The sequence below is a fragment of the Eschscholzia californica genome, unplaced genomic scaffold (assembly GCF_041429995.1).
Source record: "Eschscholzia californica isolate CP2 unplaced genomic scaffold, dmEscCali1.0.p SCAF_2, whole genome shotgun sequence".
Lineage (NCBI taxonomy): Eukaryota > Viridiplantae > Streptophyta > Magnoliopsida > Ranunculales > Papaveraceae > Eschscholzia > Eschscholzia californica.
The window spans coordinates 47,347,231-47,373,838 of record NW_028238309.1 but is presented as its reverse complement, the minus strand read 5'-3'; the positions used below and the strand labels follow the sequence as shown (position 1 = coordinate 47,373,838).

General features: G+C 34.0%; 1 protein-coding gene and 2 pseudogenes across 1 annotated transcript; 1 reads left to right on the top strand and 2 right to left on the bottom strand.

Moving 5' to 3' along the window:
- Window positions 1–13,518: 13,518 nt before the first annotated feature.
- LOC147558486 (uncharacterized) lies at window positions 13,519–16,006 on the bottom strand (annotated as a pseudogene).
- A 4,392-nt stretch (window positions 16,007–20,398) lies between these two features.
- Window positions 20,399–23,897, bottom strand: LOC147558485 (16 kDa phloem protein 1-like). The gene is made up of 5 exons (XM_086660148.1): window positions 23,615–23,897; window positions 23,454–23,519; window positions 21,087–21,225; window positions 20,795–20,930; window positions 20,399–20,592 (listed from the first exon to the last, which is right to left on the bottom strand). The coding sequence occupies exons 1-5, from the start codon at window positions 23,682–23,684 to the stop codon at window positions 20,584–20,586; spliced, it is 420 nt and encodes a 139-aa protein (XP_086516274.1). The 5' UTR covers window positions 23,685–23,897; the 3' UTR covers window positions 20,399–20,583.
- Window positions 23,898–25,201: 1,304 nt separating this feature from the next.
- LOC147558484 (putative cyclin-D7-1) lies at window positions 25,202–26,219 on the top strand (annotated as a pseudogene).
- Window positions 26,220–26,608: the final 389 nt, after the last annotated feature.

Here is a 26,608-nt window from a genome sequence, read left to right as displayed (position 1 = left end):
CTCTGGGTGTGTGGACGAATCTGAGCGAAACGAATTGTCCTGCAATCTCCTTGATGCTGTCCATTAGTTTCTCCGTCTGCCATTCAATAGCCGAGTTAACGTTGTTCAGGAACCGAATGATATTAAGATTATCGCTCTCCAAAATTAGGTGAGTGATCTGAAGTTGTCGCGCCCACTCTAGGTTCTTGAGAATTCCTATACCTTCACATTCTTCCTTTATGATCAAGAGGTAGAAGTATTTTTTTATCATAGTAAAAGTAATTTGCTTTAGTACATTAAAAAAAATTGTCCAAAATATATTTGGTTATCTAAGTGTTTATTAAATGAAAAGTCAAAAATATTAGTTTCATAACATAATTTTCAAAAATTGAACCAAATAATTAAAAAGTTCGCAAATATAGAAAAATAACAAATATTTCATAATTATTATTTAGGTCAAAATATTTATGCAAACTGGACCATCCTTTTGTGTAACTGCTTTCTTTAATTTATCTTCGACATTAAATATATGTGTGTATATATATATAATTTTTCATTTAGATGTTAGATTTCGATAAAATTATACATTTAGAGAAATTTTTATATCTTTCTAACACGATTCACTTTTGTCAACACTTGATTGTCCGAGTGGTTAAAGTGTTGACATATACTCCAAAGGTCCCTGGAGGTCCCGGGTTCGATCTCCAGAGAAGGTGGAATTTCTGGACTATTGAACTTGGGGTTATTAGGGCATAAATAATGTAGATGGGATTTAGACCATATTTTAAGAGCTTCAGGCCATAGTTTAGATGGGTTTTAGGCCAGTTCTTGTTTGATTTGACAGCTACCGTACTTATCACATCCTTGATGTATAACACCTTGTAATGCCTATCGTACATCAAAGTCAAATTAACAAAATAAAACAAGATTCACTTTCAATACATTTTTCTTTAAAAAGCATAGAAAAACAATATTTTTTTCACAAATTGAGTTTTCAAATCATACAAATTGGGTTCTAGATCCAAAATAGGTTTGGAAATTCTGAAAGTGGTTTGCCAAATTTTACAAACTGGATTTGTAAATCACGCAAATCTGGTTTGCAAAACGTAAGCTATATTTAGATATTTTAAAATCTCGGTTTGCAGAACGCAAACTCGGTCGGTTGATCTTGCGAACTCTGTTTGTATACCATGAAAACTCAATTTTGGTTTCAGCCGATAATTTAGTCAAACCACTATTGATTGGTTTGACTTCGACCCTACCCCAAATGGGAGGCGTTTGACCGCTGCTCACCCATTATAAAAACAACCTCAAATAATAGAAACAACCCCAATCACCCCATTCATAAGAACTAAAAAACTACTAACAACTCAAGGAGATCATTTATAAAACGTCAAACTGGTATTGTAGCAGAAATTGCTCTATCATTGAAGAGACGCATTCCAGTGTAAATCTTTTTTTACAGAAGATATGCTCTCTAGTATGTGACCATGTTAAAGAAATAATCGAGATCAATTGATTCAATGAAGATCTAACATTACAAATATCACTTCTACGTGAAGTACTGATGTCCAACGAATACATCTACTATAGTTAGAGTATATCCAATGCAAAACTCTAAAAAAACTCAATTAGTTTTATGTGTAAGTTTTCATTGAGATTCTCGTTCCTATATGGAGAAATAGAGGTCCTCTAATTTTTGTATGTCTTCAATGCAAATATCTAAAGCGGTTTGTTTATTTATGTGGCGTGATAACTTTTGTGAAGAAATTTTAATAATGGGTTATTTCTCGATTGCGCCCCTAAAGTATGATCAGTTTCTCATGTGTCCCCCTAAATATGGGATATAGCGAGATGTCCCCTGTTGATCTTTTTTTCTGTCCAATTATCTGTTATGTCAGAGTTAGTCAGGTTTGGCTTTTTTTTTTTTTTCTTATTTCTTCTCCCTTGATTCTCTCAACAATTTCTCTCTCTTATTCTTATATCTCCTTCTACCTCCTCCTCCTCCACCACCACCATAATCTCTTTCTAACTCTATTTTCTTTTGCAAATTCACTGAGCCGTGGGTGCTATTGTAGACAAAATCGCTTCTAACAAAATACAAAGTCAAGGATACGTCTCAAATCTTCTGATTTTTTTCCAGTATTTTTATGGATTCGAATTCTTTCTCTCTCTATGACAAACCCTCAAAGACGTCATTTATAGAGAAAGAAAAATGCGCACTTAAATCAAAGAGTTCTAGACAAAAATAAGATAATCAAATCAAATCGAAGATGTGTAGAACAACTGATAATCATCAATATGGATTATGCCAAAACGAAAGAGATGAATTGAAGATCAAAGCGTATTATGTTCAATTATCATTTTCACTACTTCAAACGTCATTACCTGAATAATTTACTCTTCTTTATGACCGCGACTTTGGGCATAACGAATAATCTCCGGGAAATAAATTCTCTAGGGAATGCATGTTTTTTTTGTATATTCTCGGGGACATATTTTTTTAACCCAGAAATTCATTTCATCAGATGTGCAAGTACCCATCTTTAATTTCTTCGGAGTTTTTCCGTTTCAGAGAAAAATAGAGAGAGAAGATGAAAGAGAGAGAAAAGATGAAGATTAGGAGGCAATGTTTAATCAAAACAATCGTTGGGCTAAAAAAAGAATAAGTCCTATAAGTCAATGTCTATTGACTAAGTCTTTATTCCCCAGAGATTTTTTTTGTTCCCCAAAGCCGCGACCTTCTTTATTTACCAAAATCAATGTAAAACCACTTGAAATCAACGTTTCAAAGATCAAATCAGACTCATCAATGTTTGTTACTCTTTACATGATCAGATTTGACAAATAAAATGAGAAATTAATAACAAAATATGAAGGAGGAGGAGAAAGATTGTGAAAGTTCTGAAAGAAATACAGGAAGAGAAAAAAGCTCTATAGAGAGAAAATACATAAATGATGGAAACATCAGGAGATAGTTGTGAGATGGAAACTGGATCATCAGACAGTGATGAAGAAGAGGAATAGATGGAAACTGAAGGTGAGAAATGGTGGCGGGCGTTTAGTTTCTTAAGCATCTTCACGAACACTTAGACGAAAAATGATGCTGAAACGAATTTCTTTTGTTTTTAGTTTTCTAGTTTGATGTTAAAATAATATTTGTAATTAAGTAGTGATGGTGGTGGTGTTAGCGGTGGTAATGGTGGTGGTGTTGGTGGAGGAAGAAGAAGGAGATGAAGAACATTAGAGAGAAATTGATGGGAGAAACGATGGAGAAAAAATAAAACAAAGAGAATAAAGAAAGTCAAATCTAATTAACTCTGACATAATAATCAATTGGATGAAAAAAAAATCAAAATGGGGCCATCTTGGTATTTCTCATAGCGTGGGGGTCCACAAAAGAAACTGGTGATACTTTAGGAGGCCAATCGGGAAATAACCTTTTAGTTATTCAGAAGATATATGAAGATTCGATTTCTATTGGTCTAAATTGTAAAAATGATGACTTGCCCAATTATAGACATCTCAAGAGGAGACTCTAAAAATAGAGTGTCCTCTTGAGATATCTCTATTTTTAACTACCGCCATGTCCTATGCGCAATCCAAATTGAGTTTTGCATTGGAGAGAATTTTTAAGGGAAAACTTTAAAAATCATATTTGACCCTTAGAATGAGTAAGATTGAGTGTTGCATTGGAGATGCTCTTAGCATGATGATCTTTCTACTAGTTATCTATTTAATTACTCTCACAAGCCCGTAAAACAACACAAATATTGTAGATTTCTTTTGAGGAAGATTTTTTTTGTCAATCCTCCACAAAATTGTTTTTGCATATAGGACGGAACATGGCTATCAGCTAACAACAATATCCTGACCAAACCCTAGTCCTATTCTTCCCTAAAGTTTTTGTGGTTTTTTAATCAGCTGGTAAAAAAACACTAATGAGGATGGCTGCTGCTTCTGTCCATGCCTCCTAGTGGGTTTCTAGCTGCATTTCTTTAACCCCATGACAGAGAAAGCTCAGAGTCCAAATTGACAAAATTTTCTTTACTCAAGATGAACCCAAATACAACTTTTGAAATGTTTGGCCAAATTTTAGATGAAATTTTGGACTCACTTAAAATTTTGGCAGAAAATTCAACTAAATCTGTACAACTACTTGAATTTCAATACATGTAACCGGTTGTAATCTAAATAATTGTACAAGTAGCACTTCTGGCATGAAATCTATATCGCAAATCAAATGGGATGATGAAATGTTTGTCCCAGTCATCATCCCCTCTAGTATAGTTAAAGAGTGATAAGTTAAGTGTGATACCATGAAGTAACAAAAGGTATTTTCACAGTAACAAGTACATCATAACTATTATTTCATATAAGAGACAGAGGGGGATGGATTAGAGAAGGAGGATTCTGTCACAAGCACATAACACTCGAATGAGGAATCCATGGGAGAGGAAATTATTGCTTCCATTTAGTGTAACTGAAAAGGCAACCTTATTCTGCTTCACTGCCTTTGTATGGACCCCATAATGCTTTGTCTTAGGGAATGTGTAGCCATTATTAGTGACATGATTTATTACTATAACAAATGTTACATGAGATTTAACATCTTATAATATTTCTAAGAACTACTATTCCAATTTTATTTCTTTAATCTCTCTATTTATTCTAATAATAAGTACAAAAGTGACATTATTTTTGTTATTTCTCATTGTAGTGCATAGTTTTGTACCATGAGAAAAAGAAACTTATACCTTTATCGAAATTGTTTACATCCACTTGCTAATCAATGAAAATTTTAAAATTAATAGCATTTTGAGTTAATAACTGTCGTAAGCTTAATAGAACTTTCAATAATCAGAATATAGCCGCTTTAAGTTTAGCAACTTTTTAATTTCAAAAATAAAAAGTTTAACAACTTTTTAAAATAATCAAACAAGTTAAATGAGTACATTCTAAAATGTTAAACTGTTATACCTTTACTAAAATTGTTTAGATCCACTAAGGAATCCATGAAAATTTTAAACGTAATAACATTTTTGAGTTAAGAATAGTCTTAAACCTAATAGAACTTTCAAAAAATCAGAATATCTCTTAAATTTAACAATTTTTTAAGTAATCAGACGAGTTAAGTAGGTAAATTATAAAAAAGCCAAGTTAAACTGTTATACGTTTACATAAACTGTTTGCATCCACTCTCGACTCAATGAAAGCTGTAAACTTAACAGTATTTTGAGTTAGAAAGTCTTAAGCATGATAGAACTTTGAAAAATCAGCACAAACCAACTTGAATAGTTGAATTTTACGTTTTTTTAAATAATCAGACAAGTTAATTGGATACATTCATGGGCGGAGCTTGGAGAATAACCTTGGCTACAACTAGGGCTAGATTTTAAATATCTTAACCGGAGGTAAGAACACTGAAGAAGGTCCGAGCAGCTTAGTTGGTACACCTTTGGCTTGTCCGGACAGCATATCACTATTTCGAGTCTTCTAACTCGTTTTTGTTTTAGTGTAACTCATGCTAAAAGGGAAATGTTAAAGGCGCCCCTATAAGTGTACATGCCCTTCCTCTAAAATGTTTCCTTCCAGATTTGCTCTTAGAGGAACGCCTTTAACAATTATAGGGAGCGCCTTATAAACTTCTCATGCTAAATCACAAATTTCTGCCAAACCCTAAATTTTGGAACGGAAGAATAAGCTAAAACGAAAGATAACTGAATACAATAATGAAAGCTAATTTTGCTTCAAATCCAATCTCCTCTTTAACTCCATCTTTAAAATCGGCTTTTTATTCTCTAGTTTCTCTTTTTATAAGCTAGCCATGCCTAGGTTTGGATCGTGGCTCTGCCCTTGGATACATTCTAAAACAACCAAATTTAAACTGTTATAAATTTTGAGTGTAAAACAAACCATCTCAATTAATATTTCCAAAATCTATGAAGAACCAATTTTGATTTTGAGAAAGGGCCTACTTGTATATGAAGAAGAAAGTAACAAGGATAAAAGATAAATTAGACACAGCTCATATACAAGGGTCCCTCAACCATTCTAAGTACAAAGTTTATCTTGGATGGAAAACAAAATTACATCTCTACCCTATATCACGACTTACATCAAGAGTTCAAATGTAAAAACGAACATGGTCCAACAACTTTTTTTATGCCCAATTTGCCTCAACTATAAATCAAAGAAGAATAGGAGTTAAAAGGAGAATTTGTAGTTGTATTCTTTTGTTGCTCTATACTGCCTATAACGCCCTTGAATATGAACATGTGATCATTGTTTGATGAATGTGGTAGGCTTTATTACTTCTTTTATTTGAAATCTTAGGTTAGTTATTTTTTGGGTTATTTTCTAAATGGCCCCCAACTTTGTGACCAGCTTCCTGCTGACCCCTACTTTAACAATAATTCCCGTATGGCCCCTTTTTTGCATTATCTTTAACATTCGGTTACTCTCTCTCCTCCATCTCATTTTCTCTCTTTGCCACATCATTTCAGCACGCCACATCATCGTCTTCACCGGCAGGGGTCGCCCGCCGGCCGACGACCTTCAAAATCTTTTTTTTCTCTCTCTAAATTTTTTTAAAAAAAATTCTCTCTTCTCTCTCTCTCTAAACTCCGGCGAAGGGGGTTTCCCTTGCCCGGAGGTCTGTTCGTGAGGAACAGACCTCCGGCGAAGGGAAACCCTCTTCGCCGGAGTTTAGAGAGAGAGAGAGAAAAAAAATTTGAAGGTCGCCGATCAGAAATTTGGCCTGTCGTTGAAGACGATGATGTGGCGTGCTGAAATGATGTGGCAGAGAGAGAAAATGAGATGGAGGAGAGAGAGTAACGGAATGTTAAAAGATAACGAAAAAAGGGGGCCATACGGAAAGTAGGGGGCCAGGCAGGAAGCTGGTCACAAAGTTGGGGGACATTTGAAAAATAACCCTTATTTTTTTTTTTTGTTGAAATCCTAGATTAGTTATTTGAAAATAGTTTAGATTTTTATTCTACTTAGTTCGGGCGGTCAATAAGGGAGAGAGGTGATTCATGAAGATGGTTCGTACGTGGAGTTATGCACACACACTAAATTAGTTATAATTCTCACAAAGGATTTCACATCTCGTTTACGGGAATTTATGGAAATAATAATAAATAGACCGTTTCTATACTTTTATTTACATAGTAATTTGGCAAGAATAAGGTCAAATACTGAAATAATAAGAACAGAAACTAACAATTTAGTTTGTACTATGGAGTAAGGAGTCCTTAATGGGTTTTCTAACTGTCACAACTAACTAATGCCTTATCGTTTAACAAATTCAGAAAGACAAATGCTAAACGAAGCTGCATAATTGCTTCATAAAGCTATTTGCTAGACACAACCATTTATTTTTTTATTAAATTGCTAAACAACACCAAATATCGATTTATTGGTTTTATCTAGCAAATAATTTTTGAATATTAGATTGCTAAATACAACTATGTTTGAACTTCCCAAAATTATTTACTATACGCAGCCTTTTCTTTTATTAAATTATTAAACAAAAATAAAATTGGTTGTATTAATGTTATCTAGCAAATATTATACTGAGGATCTAAAAAAATATTACTACAATTTAGACCAACAGAAGCTATTAGACCTAGTGGGTAACCCATTTGATTTAGTGAAACAGTATACATTACTAAGGTTTAAACTAAGCTTGACTAAGTCATAGTAGTTAGGATTATAGAAGATACATAGTGATTTTATGTAGTATGATTTTTTTGAATATCCGTTGAGATTTTTCTTTGTTGAAAATATATCCGTTGGACTTTTTTTTTTTTTGAACAATTTTCGTTGGACATGATAAACCAAAAATCTAATCTATAAATACCCGTTTGATAAAATTTATTCTAATCTATATTCAAATAAATTTTATTTATGAATAATTAATTATGGTAATAGAAATTTGAACCAAAGATTTTTGGAGAAAAATTTTGATTATATTTTTCTTTCTTGTGTGGGTTGGTTTAGCAATTTAAGCCAATATTCAATTAATTTTATTTAGTTATTTTTGTCTAATAATTTTTTTTGAGTTGGGTATAGAATGTAGGAGAAATTCCGTTATACTTGATTTTTGTTTATGGTGTTGGTTAGCAATTTAAGACATTATTTTGATTAGTTTTATTTAGTTACTATTGTCCCATAGTTGTCTTTAGTAAAATTGAAGTTGCATATAGTAGCATCCTTCAGAAATGCTAGATAATCCAACAAATTTAAATCACTTGCTTGACAAGTACAACTAGATCACAAAATAAACGGTTCGAATTTTATTTAAATTTTTATTTTCTTTGTCCAAGTCTAGTTCAACTATATTTGTCAATCTAGTCGATTGAATTTGCTGGATTATCTAGTATTTTCAATAACAAATTAAACAGAAAATACTCAATAGACAATTAGTGTCATTTATGGATTATTGAACTTGGGGTTATTAGGGCATAAATAATGTAGATAGACTTTAGGCCATAGTTTAGATGGGCTTTAGGCAAGTTTTTGTTTGATTTGGCAGCTACCGTGCTTATCACATCCTTGATGTATGCCTTGTAATGACTATGGTACATCGAAGTCAAATTACCAAAAAAAGAAAAGAAAAAATTAGTGTCATTTATATGATTTTTAGTATTATAACTTAAGAGGATTAAGATATATAATACAACAAGGAGCATCTATAATCATTAAAGAAGAGACTAATTAAAGTCAAACTTAATCTAAACTAATTCATAATTTGTATCATATGTGCTTTAGCTTCTCAATCTCCAAAGACTTAAAACTGATTTCTTCGTACGGTGTGGCGAATCTTGCTTGGCTAGACAGGGTGGGAACCCGTATTTCTTAGATATAAAATTCAGTTTCGCATCATTTGGTTAATAAATTATTTGGATTAGAATAATCAAATGATGATTTGTTGTTCCCTACGTCAATAATTCAATTGATACTGCAACTCTACAATCTACAAGACAAAATCTACAAAATCATATGATTCATATGGGTTTATTTTGATGTGCTTTGACATCTATAAAGAAAAGAAAGATTTGGTATCAAATCTCCAACTTTGCAGAGAACCCCTTTTGACTATTTGTTATTCGTTTGGCGAGACCGTTATCTTATAGTGACAGATTAACCACCAAATAGTCATAAACCGTTTAACACGATGGTCATAAGCCAAACCTGATTGTCAGTTATACCTAATATATCTAAACCCTTTTGCCCAAAAGAAATCAGAAAGGGAAGTTTTAAAGGCGTCTCTTATTTGTGCTACCCGGTCAAAATCACTCCCCAATTTCTAGAAAATTGTTAAAAATGTTTCTTATAGAAGCACTCATACTTTTGTGTTTGACTCAAAAAACACGGACTTTATTTCTCTCTTTAAGTTCAAACTTATATGCAATAATTCTTTGAAGCTTAAAAATTTGAGACAATCTTTAAAGCCTCAGAATTTGATTTGAGATAATCTTTGAAACCTCTCTATCTCTCCCTAAACTCTTCATTATACGAATCCAAAATGGGTAATCTCGGTGTATTTTATTTGGAGTTTTGTTCAAATCAGTTAAAGATTCTCTAATGCGCTAAAAGAGGATGTTATTCTGTAGCTTTTATTTGATTTTTGGTTGAAATCAGTTGGTGTTAACTATGATAAACTTTAGATTAAAAATAATAATTATGGTAAACTTTATTAATTTGGTTAATTTTGAGAAAGTAATGTAAAATGAACGATAAGGGCTAAACAATAGGTTCAGACTATTATTCGGTGAAGCAATCGGTGATATCAAACAAATTTTGATTTTTGAAATTGGTTGACTAGTAACTCTACTATTGAACACAGTTAAATCGGTGGACTCAGACCTGAATCTGGTTACAAATATCGATACTCGACCTCTATGTTCTGGAGTTGAAATTGATAGACTTGGGCTGCTTTTTTTTGTAACAAAATTCAGACCGAATCCACCGATGTGGGGGGCGTCAATAAACGAAGTGGTGAAAACAAATTTACCACGGTCACAAGCGGAGGAAGTGCCACTAACGCAAATGGAAGGCATCTTTAAAACTTACCCATCAGAAATCCTTTTGATTTGTAACTTATGTTTTATCTTTTAGATATTTTTTAGATGGAAAGTTTTAAAAACGGCCTCCAAAATTGTTAAAGGCCCTCTTTCTCATACATCCTCACCCTAAAATATGCTTTGGGGGCACCTTTAACACCTTAGTTCTTGTTTTAATTATTGAATATTCAGTTCATTTTTATACCTATAGTAATTATACAGGCATGTTACTTCTTTACCAAACTCTTCTTGTATATGGTTCATCTCAGTAAAAGATTGTACAATATTTGATTTTTTTTTTTTGTGGTGAAAATAAAGTCATCATAGCTTTATTTTGCTTTCTAGACAAGAGCTTAGATATTGCAGGAAATTGGACCCCAAGGCTGATGACGTAGGAAAGTGGCTTCTTCCATATCCTTAAGGATGCCATTATTGTAACCTTTGATTCGACCGTTCTTCATTGCTATCAAAGATTTAGTAGGGGGATACTTACACAACCACTATGACCAGAGGCGGAACCAGGATTTCAAGTCAGGGGAGGCAAACTTCTGATTTGAACTTGACATGTTTTTTTTTTTACGTACGATCATGTAATACAATATAAACTGTAATATACTTCCAATTATATTTCATATGTTTTCAATGATTCCCCTCAAATGTACTTATGTTCACTACTGATAATTGGAAAACTTAACGGAGTAAGGTAATACCTCATGAGAATGAACACATCTTTTTTTTTCTTTGTCACATATCCGCATAATTGCAACTTGTAAGTATGCTATTCCAATTTGGTACCTGTCGAAAACAAAATATTTCGTAAAATATAACACAATAATAGCTAATGTGAGACAATCAAAATGGAAAACATAATTTAACGACAACTTCATATAATAGTAAAGAAATTCCAAGTAAATTTTTTACTCATCATTATTAATTTGTCTAAAAAAACTAGGAAAACACAAAATAGATAAAAAGATAGAATTTTCGGGTTTATAGCCCAAAAAATGGGTCCTAACAAGACATTTAGTCCTCTCTAATCCTATAAAGGGTTTCAAAACCAAAAAAATAATACAAATGGATATCTAGTCCATTTGGTGTCATCTAGAGAGAAAACACAAATCCCTATAATACATATTAATTTATAATACCCATACTAACCTTCTTTATATATTCTTTCAACAAAAAAAAAAAACCTTCTTTATATATAAGATCTGATTTACATTCTAAAATCCAAATGTCTTTTTCCATTTTTATCTCTCACTTTTCTCTCTCTAATCACATTTCTAAACAAAGTAACCGTGATCTTTATTATCTTTAGTAACCGAAACTTGCTTATTTTCTCTCTCTCTAAACAAAGTAACCGTTTGATAATCATTCATTAATCTCAGAAATCTTGTTTCTTCTTCATTAGACCAACTGAAATCATCTTCTTCGTCGTCTATCAGGTAAAACACATTACAAAAGTCATTTTTCATTCCATTAAAACAGATTCTGAATCAGATTTAATATTGCTTCTCAGGTAATGCTAAAGGTTTTAGTTTCTTCTTTTCTGTTTAATGTTTTTCATCTTCATCTTTAACTTTGTTCATGACTTTCATTATAATCAAATTTCTCTCGGTATCATCTAATCAAATCTTTATCATTATTTAGTATTTTTTTCTCTGTAAGATTCATAACCGATTTTATGATGTTAATGTTAAATCCGTCTTTACAATTCATTTTATTCGATTAAAAAGTGTTTGTCTCTATGTATTTTGTTACTTTTTAGTAATTTTAGGTTACAGATTTTGATTTTTAGATCATTTTTTCAAATCTTCATCAAGGTTTCCGTACAATTTTTGATGCAGTGAAGATATCGAACGATTTGTTATAACTGAATGCAAACGATATATAATTTAAAATAAATTACGGATCGTTTACAATAAATTACATATCATTTTTTATCCAGAGAAGATCTAGTACGATTTGGTTGTAACAGAATGTAAACGATATATAATTTACACGACATTACATAATGTTTACTGAACATAACACATACATAACGCAAACATCTTCTGTACGATGTTTTTATAACAGAATGTAAAATATATGTATTTTGTTACAAATTATACATATTTTGTAAATAATATAAAAAATATCTTATAAATCTGCATAAATTATATATAATTTATTCAACATTACGCGTACTTTTTCCCAAAACAGTTGTTGTTTATAGTACAATAAATGTTCCAAAAATTATATGTAATTGATTGCACATTATACATATTTTTTCACATAACAGTGACCTTGTGATTCAAACTAAAGTTATGTTTGTCTCCTAACACATTATGAAGTTTAACAAACAGTATGCATAATTTATTCCATTACACATGTCGTTTCTAGTAAATTATATGTTTTGTTGACAAATGTATATGTTTTCTTTTTGTAGTTTTGTTGTTACTTATGGAATTTCCTACTGAAGTTGGTCATTTGTTTCTTGGTGGTGCAAAAGCATTTGGATATGCTCTTCGACAATATGGTGTAAATGTTGTTTGTCCTGCTCAAGACTACATATGCTCTACGACAATATAGTGTAAACAATTTTTTTGTAACAAAATGTAAACGATGTGTAATGTAAAAGAAATTATGTGTAATTTATTGAACATGACACACGTACAGTTGATAAATTACGTTGTATATTGAACATGACACACGTACAGTTGATAAATTACGTTGTATACATGACAAATGTTGGTTTCCTCGTCATAAATAACAAATAATTTACGTATTTGTTTCATAATTTGTATTCGATGTGTATTTATGTATGAGTAAAAACAAAACCAAATGTTGTTGTAATGTTCCCAGAAAAATATATTATTTCCAAATCTGAAAATTAAGTGAGAGAAAGTGATATATAAGTTTTGTATATTAACCCCCAAATCACGTTAAATTGATCTCAGAAAATATACTCTTTCCAAATTTGAAAGTTTAGAGAGAGAAAATAAATTTAATTTACAAATCTGTTTAGAGGAGAGAGAAATTATGATTTATTTCTATTTTTTTTTTGCTAATAAATTCCCCAAATCACTCCCAAATTTGATTTCCTTCTTTTCATCGTTTGATTAGTTTCTGGTAATGGCGTTTCGAAGATTTAGGTTAGGATTTTTGGAAACGTTTCGTTTTGGAAAAGTTTCGATTTTGTTTCATATAATTTATCCCAAATTCACGGTTAATTAAGTTGTTGGAATTTTCGGTCCGACCCCACAATTTAAAATCCCGTGAAAATGGTTTGGGACACGAATGGAATTGTTTTATAGATAGTATGGGTTTTTAGACCCAAAAGCAAAAGGACTAAAAATCTATTTTTTGATAAGATTGGACCCTAAACCCTTTTTGAACATTATTTTGGTCTATATACCCACAGACCCAAAAAGATATACTAAAAGCTATTAGTAAACCAACATGGCACTACTTAAGATAATAATTTTTGTTACTTGAGGTGTGCCCTGCGATTTTTCAAAGAATAAAATTCATCTATTATTGAATCTGAATCAATCTTTTCAGCAACTTCTCTCTCAATGTGTATGAGCATGCAATCCCTTAGAAAGTCGTCCTCCATCTTCGTGCGAAGTTTTGTTTTAACAAGTTTCATAGCTGAAAATGCTCGCTTAGTAGTCGCTGTAGACACTGGTAGAGTTAGCACTAGACGAATCAATCTATAGATCAAATGGTAACACTCTGACTTCTTTGTTTCAACTAAGCGTCTGCATAAATCTGAAATAGTAGGCAAATCCTGAAATTCAGGATGCTTCGGAACATCAAGCTCGTAATGTTGCAACTGACATCTCAAAACAACTATCTCTTGGTCACTAAAATCTTGCGGATAGAATTTTTCTGCAAGACTACAAAGAGCATCAATCTTAAAGGACTTGTACTCATCCCTCGGGTCCAAAGATGAACTAAGAATAAGAAGTTCCATTGCATTCTCAGTAAATCTTGTATTCAACTCTACCAATTGAAGATCTATTGCACCATTAAATAAATCGACACGATAATGATGCTTCATCGTAATAATATTGCGTTGTTGAGAAGAACGGCGTGTGCCTACTAGATAAGGATCACTCATATTAGGTACTACAACATCATGTTTCTTGCAAAATAATTCAGCATTTTCAATGAAAGAATTCCATCCATCTTCTCTCAATTTCTGAAGAAGTGATTTTGTAGTTGTTACCAAATTCATAGCATTGATAATATCTTGTGATTTAGACTGAAGTGCTTGACATAACATATCTGTAACTTCCATAATCCTCCTCATTAAGTGTAAGATAAAGACGAATTCAAATGAAGTCAATGCAGTGTACAAACCCTGAGATTCCCCACGCAGAGAAATATTCGTTGTGGTCTCCATAATTGCTTCAATAACTGTGGATGTTGCACCAAATAGATCAATCAGACTCTTAACTGAAGTAAAATGGGAACTCCAACGAGTAGCTCCTGGTCGTTGCAAATTTCCTACCTGGTTGGCCCCTCTACCTATCTCAATCTCACCAGTAGCTAACATTTTAGCAACTTCAATTAGTTGAGAAGACCTCAATTCCTCTTGTCTTAGAGGAGAAGCAGATACAAAATTAACAATGGCATTTAACTTCGAGAAAAATTGCCAAATATCACCTATTTCTTTAGATGCTCCAACCAATGATAACTGAAGTCTGTGGGCAAAGCAATGCATATAATATGCATATGCATAATCTTTAAGGAACAAAGCTTGTAAGCCGTTAAATGCTCCTCGCATATTGCTAGCTCCGTCATACCCTTGACCTCGCAAGTTTTCAGTGTGGGGGTTGTGACGAACAAAGACATCTGATATAGTTTGCTTTAGAGACAATGCGGTGGTACTCTTCACATGCAAAACATAAAAAAAAAAAACGTTCCTTAATGAATCCGTCATCATCAACAAATCGCAAAATAATAGCCATTTGTTCTTCGAAGGATTCATCTTGTGCTTCATCAACAAGAATGCAAAATTTTGAATTCCCTACTTTTTCGCGAATCTTATTTCTCACTTTATTAGCAAGAATAGACAATATCTCTTTTTGGATCTTAGGAGATGTATACTTCGCATTTCCAGGAGCATTTTCTAGAACAACTTCATGAATTTTATCGTTTATTTTTGCCAAAAGCTTTATCAATTCAATGAAATTACCACGATTTCCTGAATTTATAGATTCATCATGACCTCTAAAAGCACATGCTTGATACGCCAGATAACGTAAACAATCAATCGTCGTCTCGAGCCTTAACCGATTTTGTTTCACAATTTCTAAAGATTGTACATTAAACAACTTGTCAATGTGTCTAGTCGTATTATTTAAATCCATACATGCTTTTACTGCCTTCGTATGCAAAGATTCATGGTTTCCCATATGTGTTAGAAATGCACATCTTTTCCCATCATTAACTTTCTTCCATGCTTTAAACCCATGAATCGTGAATGTTGTACGCTTTGGTGGATTTGTTTCAAATACAAAACATGGATGACAAAAAACTGCATCTTTTGATGGAGAATATTCTAGCCAAGGAAATAGAGTAAACCAAGAAGAATTGAACCTACGGAGGTACTTTCCAAATTGAGTTTGTGGATACTCTTGAAGGATAGGTTGATAAGGACCCGCATTGAGATATGCTCGTCGAACTTCATCTTGTTTATCAATAGGATGTTGCCATATTTGAAGACGTAATCCTGGATCTCGTTGAAAAGAATTAACATCAAATTCTTCAGATGGTTCAATTGGTTGTGTACCAACCACTCCGTCTTCAACTCTTTCTCTATCAATTGTTGAAGAAGCCGGAGGAGGTTGTTGGTCAACAACATTAGAAGTTGAAGGTACATTTGCTTTTGTTTTGTTACCCTCTCTTGGTTTAAAGTACAAATCTATTGTTTTTCGCCGTTTAGGCTCTTGGGGAGTTTCCGACATTATGGCTAAAAAAGAAAACTTAAGAGTTATTTGAGTAGATACTAGATAGATAATAATGAAAGAAGTAAAAGATACACATGTTAAATTTACCAACAAAAATCACCTACTCATCATACCAAATTTGAAATCAAATTGTTTATTTGACTAACTAGGAAGTACATTATCTATGTTTGAGGGTTTGAATATGAAATTTAACTTTTGAATCACACTCTAGTATTCACTAATCAATAAACAACTATTCATCATACTAAATAAGGAATCAAATAATTTGTTTAACCTAAATAGTAAATACCTTATTTAAGTTTAAGGTTTTGAGAACTAACTTATATGAGATGCTGATGGATTCATGAATATATCAAAGCTAGGGAATTCATCGGTTGGGTTTTTTGAGGAGAGAGAAACTCTTTCCCTTTCTACCCTAACCTAAATCTCCTTAGCCATAAATCACCTAACAATCCTCCTCATCTCTCATCTGTAAAGCCAATCTAAACTGAAGTAACTAGGAATCTCCACCTAATAGAAGTAATTATTTCCCCTCATACAAATAATTCATCTAGCAGATCTAGGGTTTCAATATTAGGTATAGTTACTTTGAAGGGGATTGGGGATCTTCTCTCTCTACATATCTCCTTTCTTGGGCTGATTCAGACGATACAGCCAGATCGCGATTTATCCATCACTCCTTCTAACGGGAAGGACTATTGCACCACCATTTCTAGCAGCTTGAGTGGAACAAGCAAGGGCCCAAATAGCGGATCTTCTACAACCACTGATCTCAGAATTCGCAGCTTGCAATCACCAGAGGAGAAAGTAAACTTGTGAAGAAAGCCATCAACATTACTGCATGTCTCATTAATAAGAGAAGTCACTCTCTCTAACTTTTTATGCTGATCTACTCTTCCATTGATTTTTAGTTTAACTTTTCTTAGAACTAGTTGTTTAATCATAGGGTTTGAATCATCATTCTATTTTTCATGAATCTCCTTTAATCGATCTATAAGCTTTATTAGCGTAGATAGATCACTTTATCTCAATAGAGATCAATAGTCTTTTATCTATATGTGAGCCTAATTAGAGCTAGAGAAAAGAAAGCCGTAGACTACTGTTGATTTCACTTTTTGCACCCCTGAGTCTCGAAGTTTAAGTTGATTTCTATCAGTGATCGAGCTTTGGATCATCTAATGGAGGTCTCTCTCCTCCGACTCATACCCCTCTATGATCAAACCCTTATTTTATATTTTCTTCGCAATCTTGTTGTGTGGAACCTCTATGCCTGCAACAATCATACATCCTTTCCTAGTTATACAAAGATTTCATGTGGTCTAGCTAATTACGATCATTTAGATAGGCTATCTAGTCTAGTTTCACCGATTTTGCATCGTTTTAAGTTTAGGTACACTAATCATACATATGTTAGACACTTCTGTATTTCTATCAGATTAATAATAAAAGGTATTCATCTAAACTTTCCCTTCGACCCCGGTCGACACTCTACGTCGAATATAAATATTCACTTTCAACGTGCAGTTTATGTTACTTATCTTCCAGCTCACTTTTTGTTGATTATATTGGCTTTTGGCGGTATAATAGATTTAACTCTTATTCCAAGTTCTGTAACATGTTCACCTCCACCCCTTTACGCAATTGAATTGCGGTCTTTTGTCGGATTAGCAGGGTATTTATACTTGGGCTATGACGGCGATCCCATTTACCAGGTGTCTAAACTGTTTCTACATTGTAGAACTCGATCGGATATGGTCTCTGTATATGGAGAATACTGGCGGGATACCTCGGAATCATCCTTTGATTCCATCTTGCAGACACCCTCGTCTCTTCCGGAGATTTTGGGTGTATGTTTAATCCATCTCAAGTGTTACAAGAAGTTAGATATGAGGTTCATCTTAATAGCTACCAGAAGGACTCTTAAGATTAATTATGGTACATTTCTCATGAAGAGCTGCAAGCCTTGCAAGCGACACAATGAAGACTGGTCTGCAAACCGACGTAATACTATGCACTTCTTCAGTTGTGATATTTTGTTGTACTTCTTTAATTTTGGTATTTATGTTTTTCGTCTTAAATTATTGTAATAGACTCTTTATATAAATGTATTCCCTTTCAACAAAAAAAAAAAAAAAAACTTATATGAGATGCTATTTGAGTCAAATTCTAATACTTTTACTGAATTTTCTATGAAGTATGAACTATTCTAGGTTTTGCATATGTTTTCTTATCAAAAGATCAATATAAAATAATGTAGAGAAAGAAACAACAAAACCCTAAAATAATTCTAAGAGACACAATTATGAATATGAATTTATAAATTTTCTTTGTCAAATTTCATTATTAAACAACTTAGAGAGAGAAATAAAAAAAACCAAAACAATTTAGAAAGATAACAATTATGAATTGAAAATTTTGCTAAGGTTCAATTCTTGAGAGGTTAAAATAATCAAGAACAATCAAACCTCAAAAGAAAAAGAAAACCAATAAAACCCTAAAACAATCTTGAAAGAAGAAACAAAAAAAAGAATAGTTTTTTATTACCTCAATAAGTAGTGATTGAATCAATGAAAATCTTGAAGAATTTTAATAGGAGTAGAAGAAGCTCCCTCCCAATCTTCTAATCCTTAAAACCTCTCGGTTTGTCTTGCTCTCGGTTGGTTTTTAGAAACCCCTAAATTCTCCCAAATCTTCCCAATACCTGGCCGGACACTCCTAGAAAAAAAAAAGTGTGAAATTACGAAAATACCCCTCTTCAGTTAAAAAAATTGCAAAAGTACCCAGGGGCAATTGCCCCTTCTTGCCCTCACATTGGTCCGCCCATGACTATGACGCTCAAGTCAGTTTAGTGTGCATGCTAAGAGTTTAGTCAATCTCAAAGGGTAAAGATCAGATCTCCATTCAAGGCAAACTTGTGACGCTTATATAGGTTTGCATGACGGTGGCCGGCTGTGATTTTGAGGTGGTCAGTCACCGGCTTGATGATAGCCACTTGGTTTGGCCGTCAATGAAATTTTTCTGATCATGATCGTATGATTGTATCTCAAGTTATGAAAAATGGATATTCAATGCTATCTAGCCTTCCGTGTAACTGATGTTTCATTCAGGTAGCTCAAAGTATCGAGCTTTCATCTACAACCCTCCCTAACCTAAGGTTCAGGTGGCGAGGTTTACTTGGATCCACTTCTGTACTCGCCTTCAAGTCATGACAAAGTTCTAAGTTCCTAAGAGACTCTTGTCGACCTCCTTAATCTGGCTCGAGTGACATAACTCTTTCGGGTCATCCTCTCTGTTTACCCCATCAGAGCTTCACTCGTGCATTATGTGGAGATTCGACACTATGCCATCTAGGTCAATCTAAAGACTTTTTTTATTAGTAAAAGCTGACCAGTATTTGGCTCAACACGAGTCTCCCCCTCTCCTTAGAATAATGAAAAGGTGCTAAGGAATAAAAAATTTAATCCTTCTTGATCTTTCAGGATTAATCGTAGGTAAAATTCATATTAGTGGTGAAAGCAAATTTACCACGGGGGCAGGGAGACGCCAATAACACAAATGGGAGGCACCTTTAAAACTTCCCAAGGAGAAATTCTTTTGGTTTTTAAGTTGGGATGATTTCATTTTGGCCCCTAAAGATGAACAAGTTACAAAAATAACCCTCTAAAGATGACCAACTTCTATTTTGGCCCCCTTCTGGTTTTTTCTATCTATAACTTTAACGGTTGACTTATGTTTTCCTATTCTACCCCTCTCTTCAAAACTCTTTCTGCTTCTTGTTCTTCTTCACTAGCAACTCTCTCAATTCTTTTTCTTTTTCATTTTATTCCACCACCACCACCTGCGTCTCTCTATCTCTTCTTCTCTATCTCTCTCTCTTCCCTTTCTCTATATTCTCTCTCTTCTTCTTTTTATTTTTCTTCCACCACCATCAACTCTCTTTCTCCCTCTCTATCTCTCTCTCTTTCTCCTCTCTCTCTCTCACACTCTTTCTCTATCTCCCTCCTTCCTATTCCCCCCACCATTTTTTTCTAGTCTTTTAGGCTTGGTCATCATAACTTTTCAGGGCATACCCATGCCAACAACAACATGAAAAACTCAAGGCAGACCAACAACAATGCCAATAATAAAGTATCAGTAGTTCTTGACGGTCCATATAGTTTGTTATCGTAGTCTTGTAGGTATCGTCAGCATATCTTTTAGGGCATATCTATACCATATAAATGCTTTTAGGTTTCGTTGTGACATAGCATTACATAATGTTTTATGATTTGTCCACAGGAACTTGTGTGCATATTATATCCTCGTGATATACCCATATGATATGACCTCGTCAAGTTAAAAAAAAGAAAGATATGATCACGTCATGGTGACTGCACATTCTTGCACTTAGGATCTAATAGTTTTTCTAAGGAAAATAAAATACAACCTGTCTCACTACCAGAAGAAAACTCACTTTTAACCTTTTGTTTTCATACCAATTAACTATTAAACATGCTACTACACACGTATAAAACGATTACAAATTACCAACACACTATGAACGTTGTCGTAGTTTTGCACCATCCTTCAAATCCTTACTGCACCTGTACAAAGTTTTCAACAAACAAAAATTTAGATCAAACGCCCCATAAGTATATATACGTATATATCATATCTTATATGTTATGAACGAAGAAGTTCACGTCAGTTTAATGGTAACATAGACTCATATATGAGGTAAAACTCATTGCTTCAATATTTTTATCATCTCATATGTGGGGTTGATGAAAGATATATCTGGTGTACCTTTGGGGTGAAAATAACACCGACTTGAATTGCTCCATTGTAACTCCTATCAGAGTGAACAACACTATATTTACGAGGATGTATTTCAGCTTTACCCTTCTCAACTCCTATTGCCATTAGATCCTCCAAGTATATCCTACATTATTTTGCATTGATTTAGTTGCTTCATTAAAACGAGGTACAAGCTATCACTCTTCCTATTGAGAAAATCAAGTGGATTTTGAATAAACTATCTAAACCCCATAAGTAATCCGAATCTGAAGCTATCATTATAAATTGGGTAGTTACTAACGCAGCTTCACCAATTAAATCGTCAGCAGAGAATGTGTCTTTATCCATGAGTCTAAAACTGAGTTTGTACTGATGGCCATCACCCGGATATTCTACACGGAAATTAAAGGTTTCGTTCCATACTGGATTACTTCCTTCCCCTGTCAAATTTTAATAAATTAATTCATCAAATCTAACATAATCTTGTCAATGAAAGATATCTCTAAGATCATATATTAATATCTGCACACACATGGCTAGGTTTTTCAAGTTGTTTGGTGGTCACATTTTTATGCGAAAAGTTTTATGTCTTACTCTGATATGTTATCGCAACAACTATGTAGTTTGTAGATTTACAAGTCAACATTAATGTGGTAAAGAGAAGGATATCAATGAAAAAAAACTAAATGTGTTTTTAATAGAAATTTGGAGAAAACAATATGGGAAGAAATCTTCCTCAAAATCTAAATCATTTTGGACTCAGTCATGTTAAAAAAGATCTAAAAGAAACTAGCAAATTGAAAATGCAAGTTTTTGTTCAAAGAAAAGTGTTCGGTGGTCTTTGGCGCTCTCACACCAAAAGCTAGCTTTAGAGGTACGACTTTCTCCACAATTATAAACTTACCCTGTCCTTTCCACAGTCAATGTGGCATTATACCAACAATCTCCTCCTCATACATTGGTTTGTTTCTTTAATAGTTATTAGGTCGAGATCGATTAAAACTGAACTCTGATAGCACTCTTAGGAGGGCTTATAAAATTAATTAAGAGCACATCCTTGATTTATCTTAGAAAATGGGATGCCCCCCGCTTAGGTTATAAGCCACTTGTAAAGTTTTTTCTTCTTCAAAAGGATGCAGTGCTAGATGTTTTTGAGGACATTGTAAGTTCTAGCATTTGACGAGCAGTGACCAAGTTTGCCATGGAAGATTAATGGTTGGTGATCAGGCGGGGACCAAGAATAAAGGTTCGTTAATGTCCATCTCTGTTTGAGTTTCGACAACGACCATAATTTCTGTTTGATTTTTGTTTGGAAGAGATGTTCTTCGATCAAAAAGACAAACGTGATTAATTTGTCGGACATGACAAATGATGAAGATCATCAAGTTCGGTCTTTTTAGAGATTGTAATGTTTTGTTAAAAACTAACTATCATCTTTGGCTCATTTGGATGACCTACGACTAATGACCCAAACCCTAGGACGCGTTACACATAAAGAACGTCGACTAGATGGAAGATAATATTAGAGAAAATGGGCATATGAGCAGACTAGATCCCGAAAGAAGTCGACAAGGAACCCGACACAAGTTACCCAGGCAAAGGTCCCATCCCTTGGGACTCTCTAGCCCGAACGTGATAGATCCCTATGGGATGTGGACTGGTTTCAATCCACATCAAGGGTATCTTTTTTTCGTAAGGAGTTCTGATATATCTTTTCTATATCTAGATCAACTTTGATTGTGGTTCTTTAAAGAATCATAATTTGATTACGATTTTGACCGTAGAAATCTATGTAAAAGGGCTCTGCTAAATTAGAAAAAGTGTTTAATTTTTTTGTCTCTATCTCTTAAGCGACACTGGCAAAAGATATAGGGAAATTTTATAAGCAATGCCCTAACATGTTTCTTAAAAAAAAAAAAAAAAATGCCCTAACATGTTAAAAGCAATGTGTTTTCACTCACGACTTGGTCAAAATAAGTTGACCAAATATGGTTAGAGGCAATGCCGAAATTTAAGGGTGTTTATCACTCACTTCCTCTTTTTTCTCCTTCTGGCCAAATGTTGCCGGCCGACGACCTTAATTTTTTTCTCTTATTCTTCCTCCTTTGTCTTCTTCTTCATCCTCTTCAAATTTGAGAACCTCAATCCAGCCCGCATGAACTCCAACCTGTGAGCCCCACCCTCTCGGATTCCCAACCTTAAATATGACCGTTGGGGTGTCCCAACCGTCATATTTTTTAAACTGATTTCTTTTTTAATCTTCTTATTATTTTAAATATTTTTTTTTATTTACTTTTCTCTAACATTTTATTTTGTTTATCATTTTAAAATTCTCTGTCACTAAAATAATATCAAATTTAAATTTTCTATTTTAAATTAATAATTTACAGTTAAAAATTGAAATTGTACAGACGTACATTATTTGGGTTTGGGAGCCCCGTTGAGAGCTCGTCGTTAGAGTTGAAAAAGTTGAGGAGCTCTCAAAATCCAGGGGTCCAAACCCCTAAAATGGAGTTGCCCTAACGTGTGACAGTCAGGATCCAACCTCATTGGATGAAAGATATGATCAAAGAAAGAAATTGATGGAGCTTGGAAAACCTGACCTAATTGTTTGGGCTAGACATCAATCATTTTTACAAAGGAATATATAATTAGGAGAAAAACTTACCACGAGCAACACTACTCTTCTTTTCCTGGTTTTTGTATTTTATCACTACATATGGATCTATTCCTCCTGCATATACAGTTATACACATCCCCCCTCAGATATATATATATATATAGAGAGAGAGAGAGAAAGAGTAGAGTAGAGAGAGAGAGAGGTCGTACCGAGGAAACGTTCAGTGTCTGTGAGACCTGTGGCATCAACCAACAAGACCTCTAATGTCCCACTAACCATCTCTTGATCTTTCTTTCTCTATCCAAGTTGAGCAGCGGATTGAGAGGAATGGAGGATGGAGAAGACCTCAATATTCTTTAACAATTGCTGTATTGAAAGAGTCAGCAGTGGAACAGAGTACGACCTCAACTTATAATTTATCAAACGTCTCTATCTCTCTCTGACTTGATCCAGTCTGTACATTTATAAATTTATATTTAAATTTATGTGACAGAATGCTTTTTCTCCCCCACAGGTAGGGGTGGGAAAACGGTCCGGGAACCCGATATCCGGCCCAATCCGCCCGGACCGTTTACACCCGAAACCGATTGCTACCCGAGCCGGGTATACCCGGCCCGATGGCTCGGGCTATATGGGCCGGGACTCGGACAGGAGCTCATATCCGAGTCCCGGCCCGAAATACCCGTCCGAAACCCGTCCGTGAAGATCCGCCCGCTATAACCCGCCCGTTAGCTACCCGAAAGCTGCTACCCAAACACCCTTTTCATACCATATCACCAACACAAGTTTATATGATCCAAAGGTGTGGGACTAAAGAGCTTGAGTTACTTAAAATTTTAGCTTTTACCAAGCATTGTTTTGGGATGCAATGGAAGAGATAGGTAGATATAACTTCCCTCTTGCTTCTTTTATCCTTATCCCAACAATGTGGGACTAATAGATGAAGCTTATTTAAAGTTTTAGACTTTAAAGAAACATGTCTTCCAAAGCAAATGAGGAGGTTATATATAACCTATCTCCTTGCTTCTTTTATTTCTAACTCAAAGGTGTGGGACTAAAAGCTGAAGTTTGCTTAAAGTTTGTTTTGTGATGTTGGCCTTCTTGTGACCTTGACTTACTATGGGGCATGGTCAATAGTAATTAACTATATCAAATGGTCCTAAGACCATGTTTTTTTTCCTCCTAACTTTGATGTATTTTATTTTCAACACAAAAAAAAAACTTGGGTATATTTTGCTAAACAAAATTTTGTAAGACATTATAAATAGTTAATAAACTTTAGTGGTCACGGTCACCATGTCTATTCCGTACTAGCAGTGACTGTAGTGTGTAGTCGGTCATAGCTTGAAACACACGGCCTTAAGGCTCTACTTTAAATTCCCCTCGATGACAAAAATTAAAAAATTGCAAAACATTCATTTTGTTTAGTGATTAATAAGTAAGAATGGTTGGGATATAGAGTGAGTTGATCTATAGGAGCAGTTCTCTTTACACATGAAGTGTAGAAATTAGAATCCACACATGCATACTATCTAGACTTTGACCCATTTGTCTTCTCAACAAAAATTATTCGAGATATGTAATGGGTCTAATACTCCAGTCGAGTGTTCGGATGTTCCTGGTTGGAGATTTTTTAGAAATAGAGAATTCCTAATGTTTTGAAGTTACTAGACATTTTGCTAAAGAAAGCTAAGTATCTCATAGCCTTTAAATAGGTTTAATTACTTAATAGGACACTTCGATCCTGCTTGGTTAATCATAGAGGGTTGCTTGATCACGATAATTACACACATAATATGGAGAAGAAGAAGAAGAAAATCAGTCTACTCTGTGAGGAAGATAATTATTGGCTTATTAATTCTTCTCCCACTTTCCCTAACTACTATTCTACTACTACTACTATAATGGGTTCATCATCATTCTACAACACCACCTCCAAAGAAGACTCCAAGAACTCTTTCATGGTTTTCTTACAGAAAGAACTCCATCTCATGCCCATAAACATTAATCATCTTCACTCACCATTCTTCCAAGCTTCTAGAGTCAGAGCTATATTATGGTTTCTCAAGTCTCAACGACGATTGAATCTATCCATAGATACAGTGTTCCGTGCTTCGAGTTACTTCCATCGATTTGTCTCTATCAACAACTATAATATGAAATGGGAAGCCGCATTCATGGAGCTACTTGCTGTTGTATGTTTATATATTGCGGCAAAGTTTGGTGAAGTCTCTATCCCTACTTTGCATGAACTCCAGATGGAGGATCTGAACAATTCATTTGAAGTGAGTAGAATTCAAGAGATGGAACTTACTGTATTGAAGGCATTGGAGTGGAGAGTCGGCTGTGTTACGAGTTACTCTTATCTGGAGTTGTTGATCCACCAACTTGATTCTTCTCTTCGATACGATTATCACCAATGCACCATAAGTCACCGAGTTGCTCCTGTGCACTCTACTAGATTCAAAGTTCACCGAGTTCCGGCCATCCACAATCACACTAGCAGCACTCAGATGCAGTCTAGAGGAAATATTTCCATCAAAACTTGAAGCATATCTCTCTGATATCGCCAGTTTCATCCCGCAAGATCAAATGGGGGAAGTTGTCAACTGTTATAATATTATGGAAGAACAAGTAGCTGATCCAAATTACACTTTAATAGCTCGTGGGAGCTCTTACTTACCTTCTAGTCCTGTAACTGTTATGGCAATGGAGGTAACTGATACATACAGTTCTCATATTGGTCTCTTAATCAAGGTATCTGATCCAATATCAAACACAAAAAAGAGAAAGAGGGAAGACAATCAAGATTGATCTTGGACTGAACGACCATTCATCTCATTGTTGTTATTGATATATTTGCAAATGTTGATTTGTTTATAAATGATAAATGTAAGTTTTCATCAAAAAAAAAATATGGTACTACTGAGTTAATGAAAGCCTTGTACTGAAAACCAAGAGATTATATAACTTATTCAATTGTTTCATTATCGTTAATATGTGGTACTAAAGAATGTGGTACTAAAGAATTGCAAGGGTGTTAAATTTTGAAATGCAAGCTTTCTTTTTTAAAGCAAAGTTTGCTTTCTTTATCTTCAACACCATCAATGTGGCACTAAAGAGTTAGTGAAAATTAAAATCTAAGTAAGGAGGAGTAACATTCTACATAGTCCCACATCATTGAGTGAAAAGAAAAAGAGGTT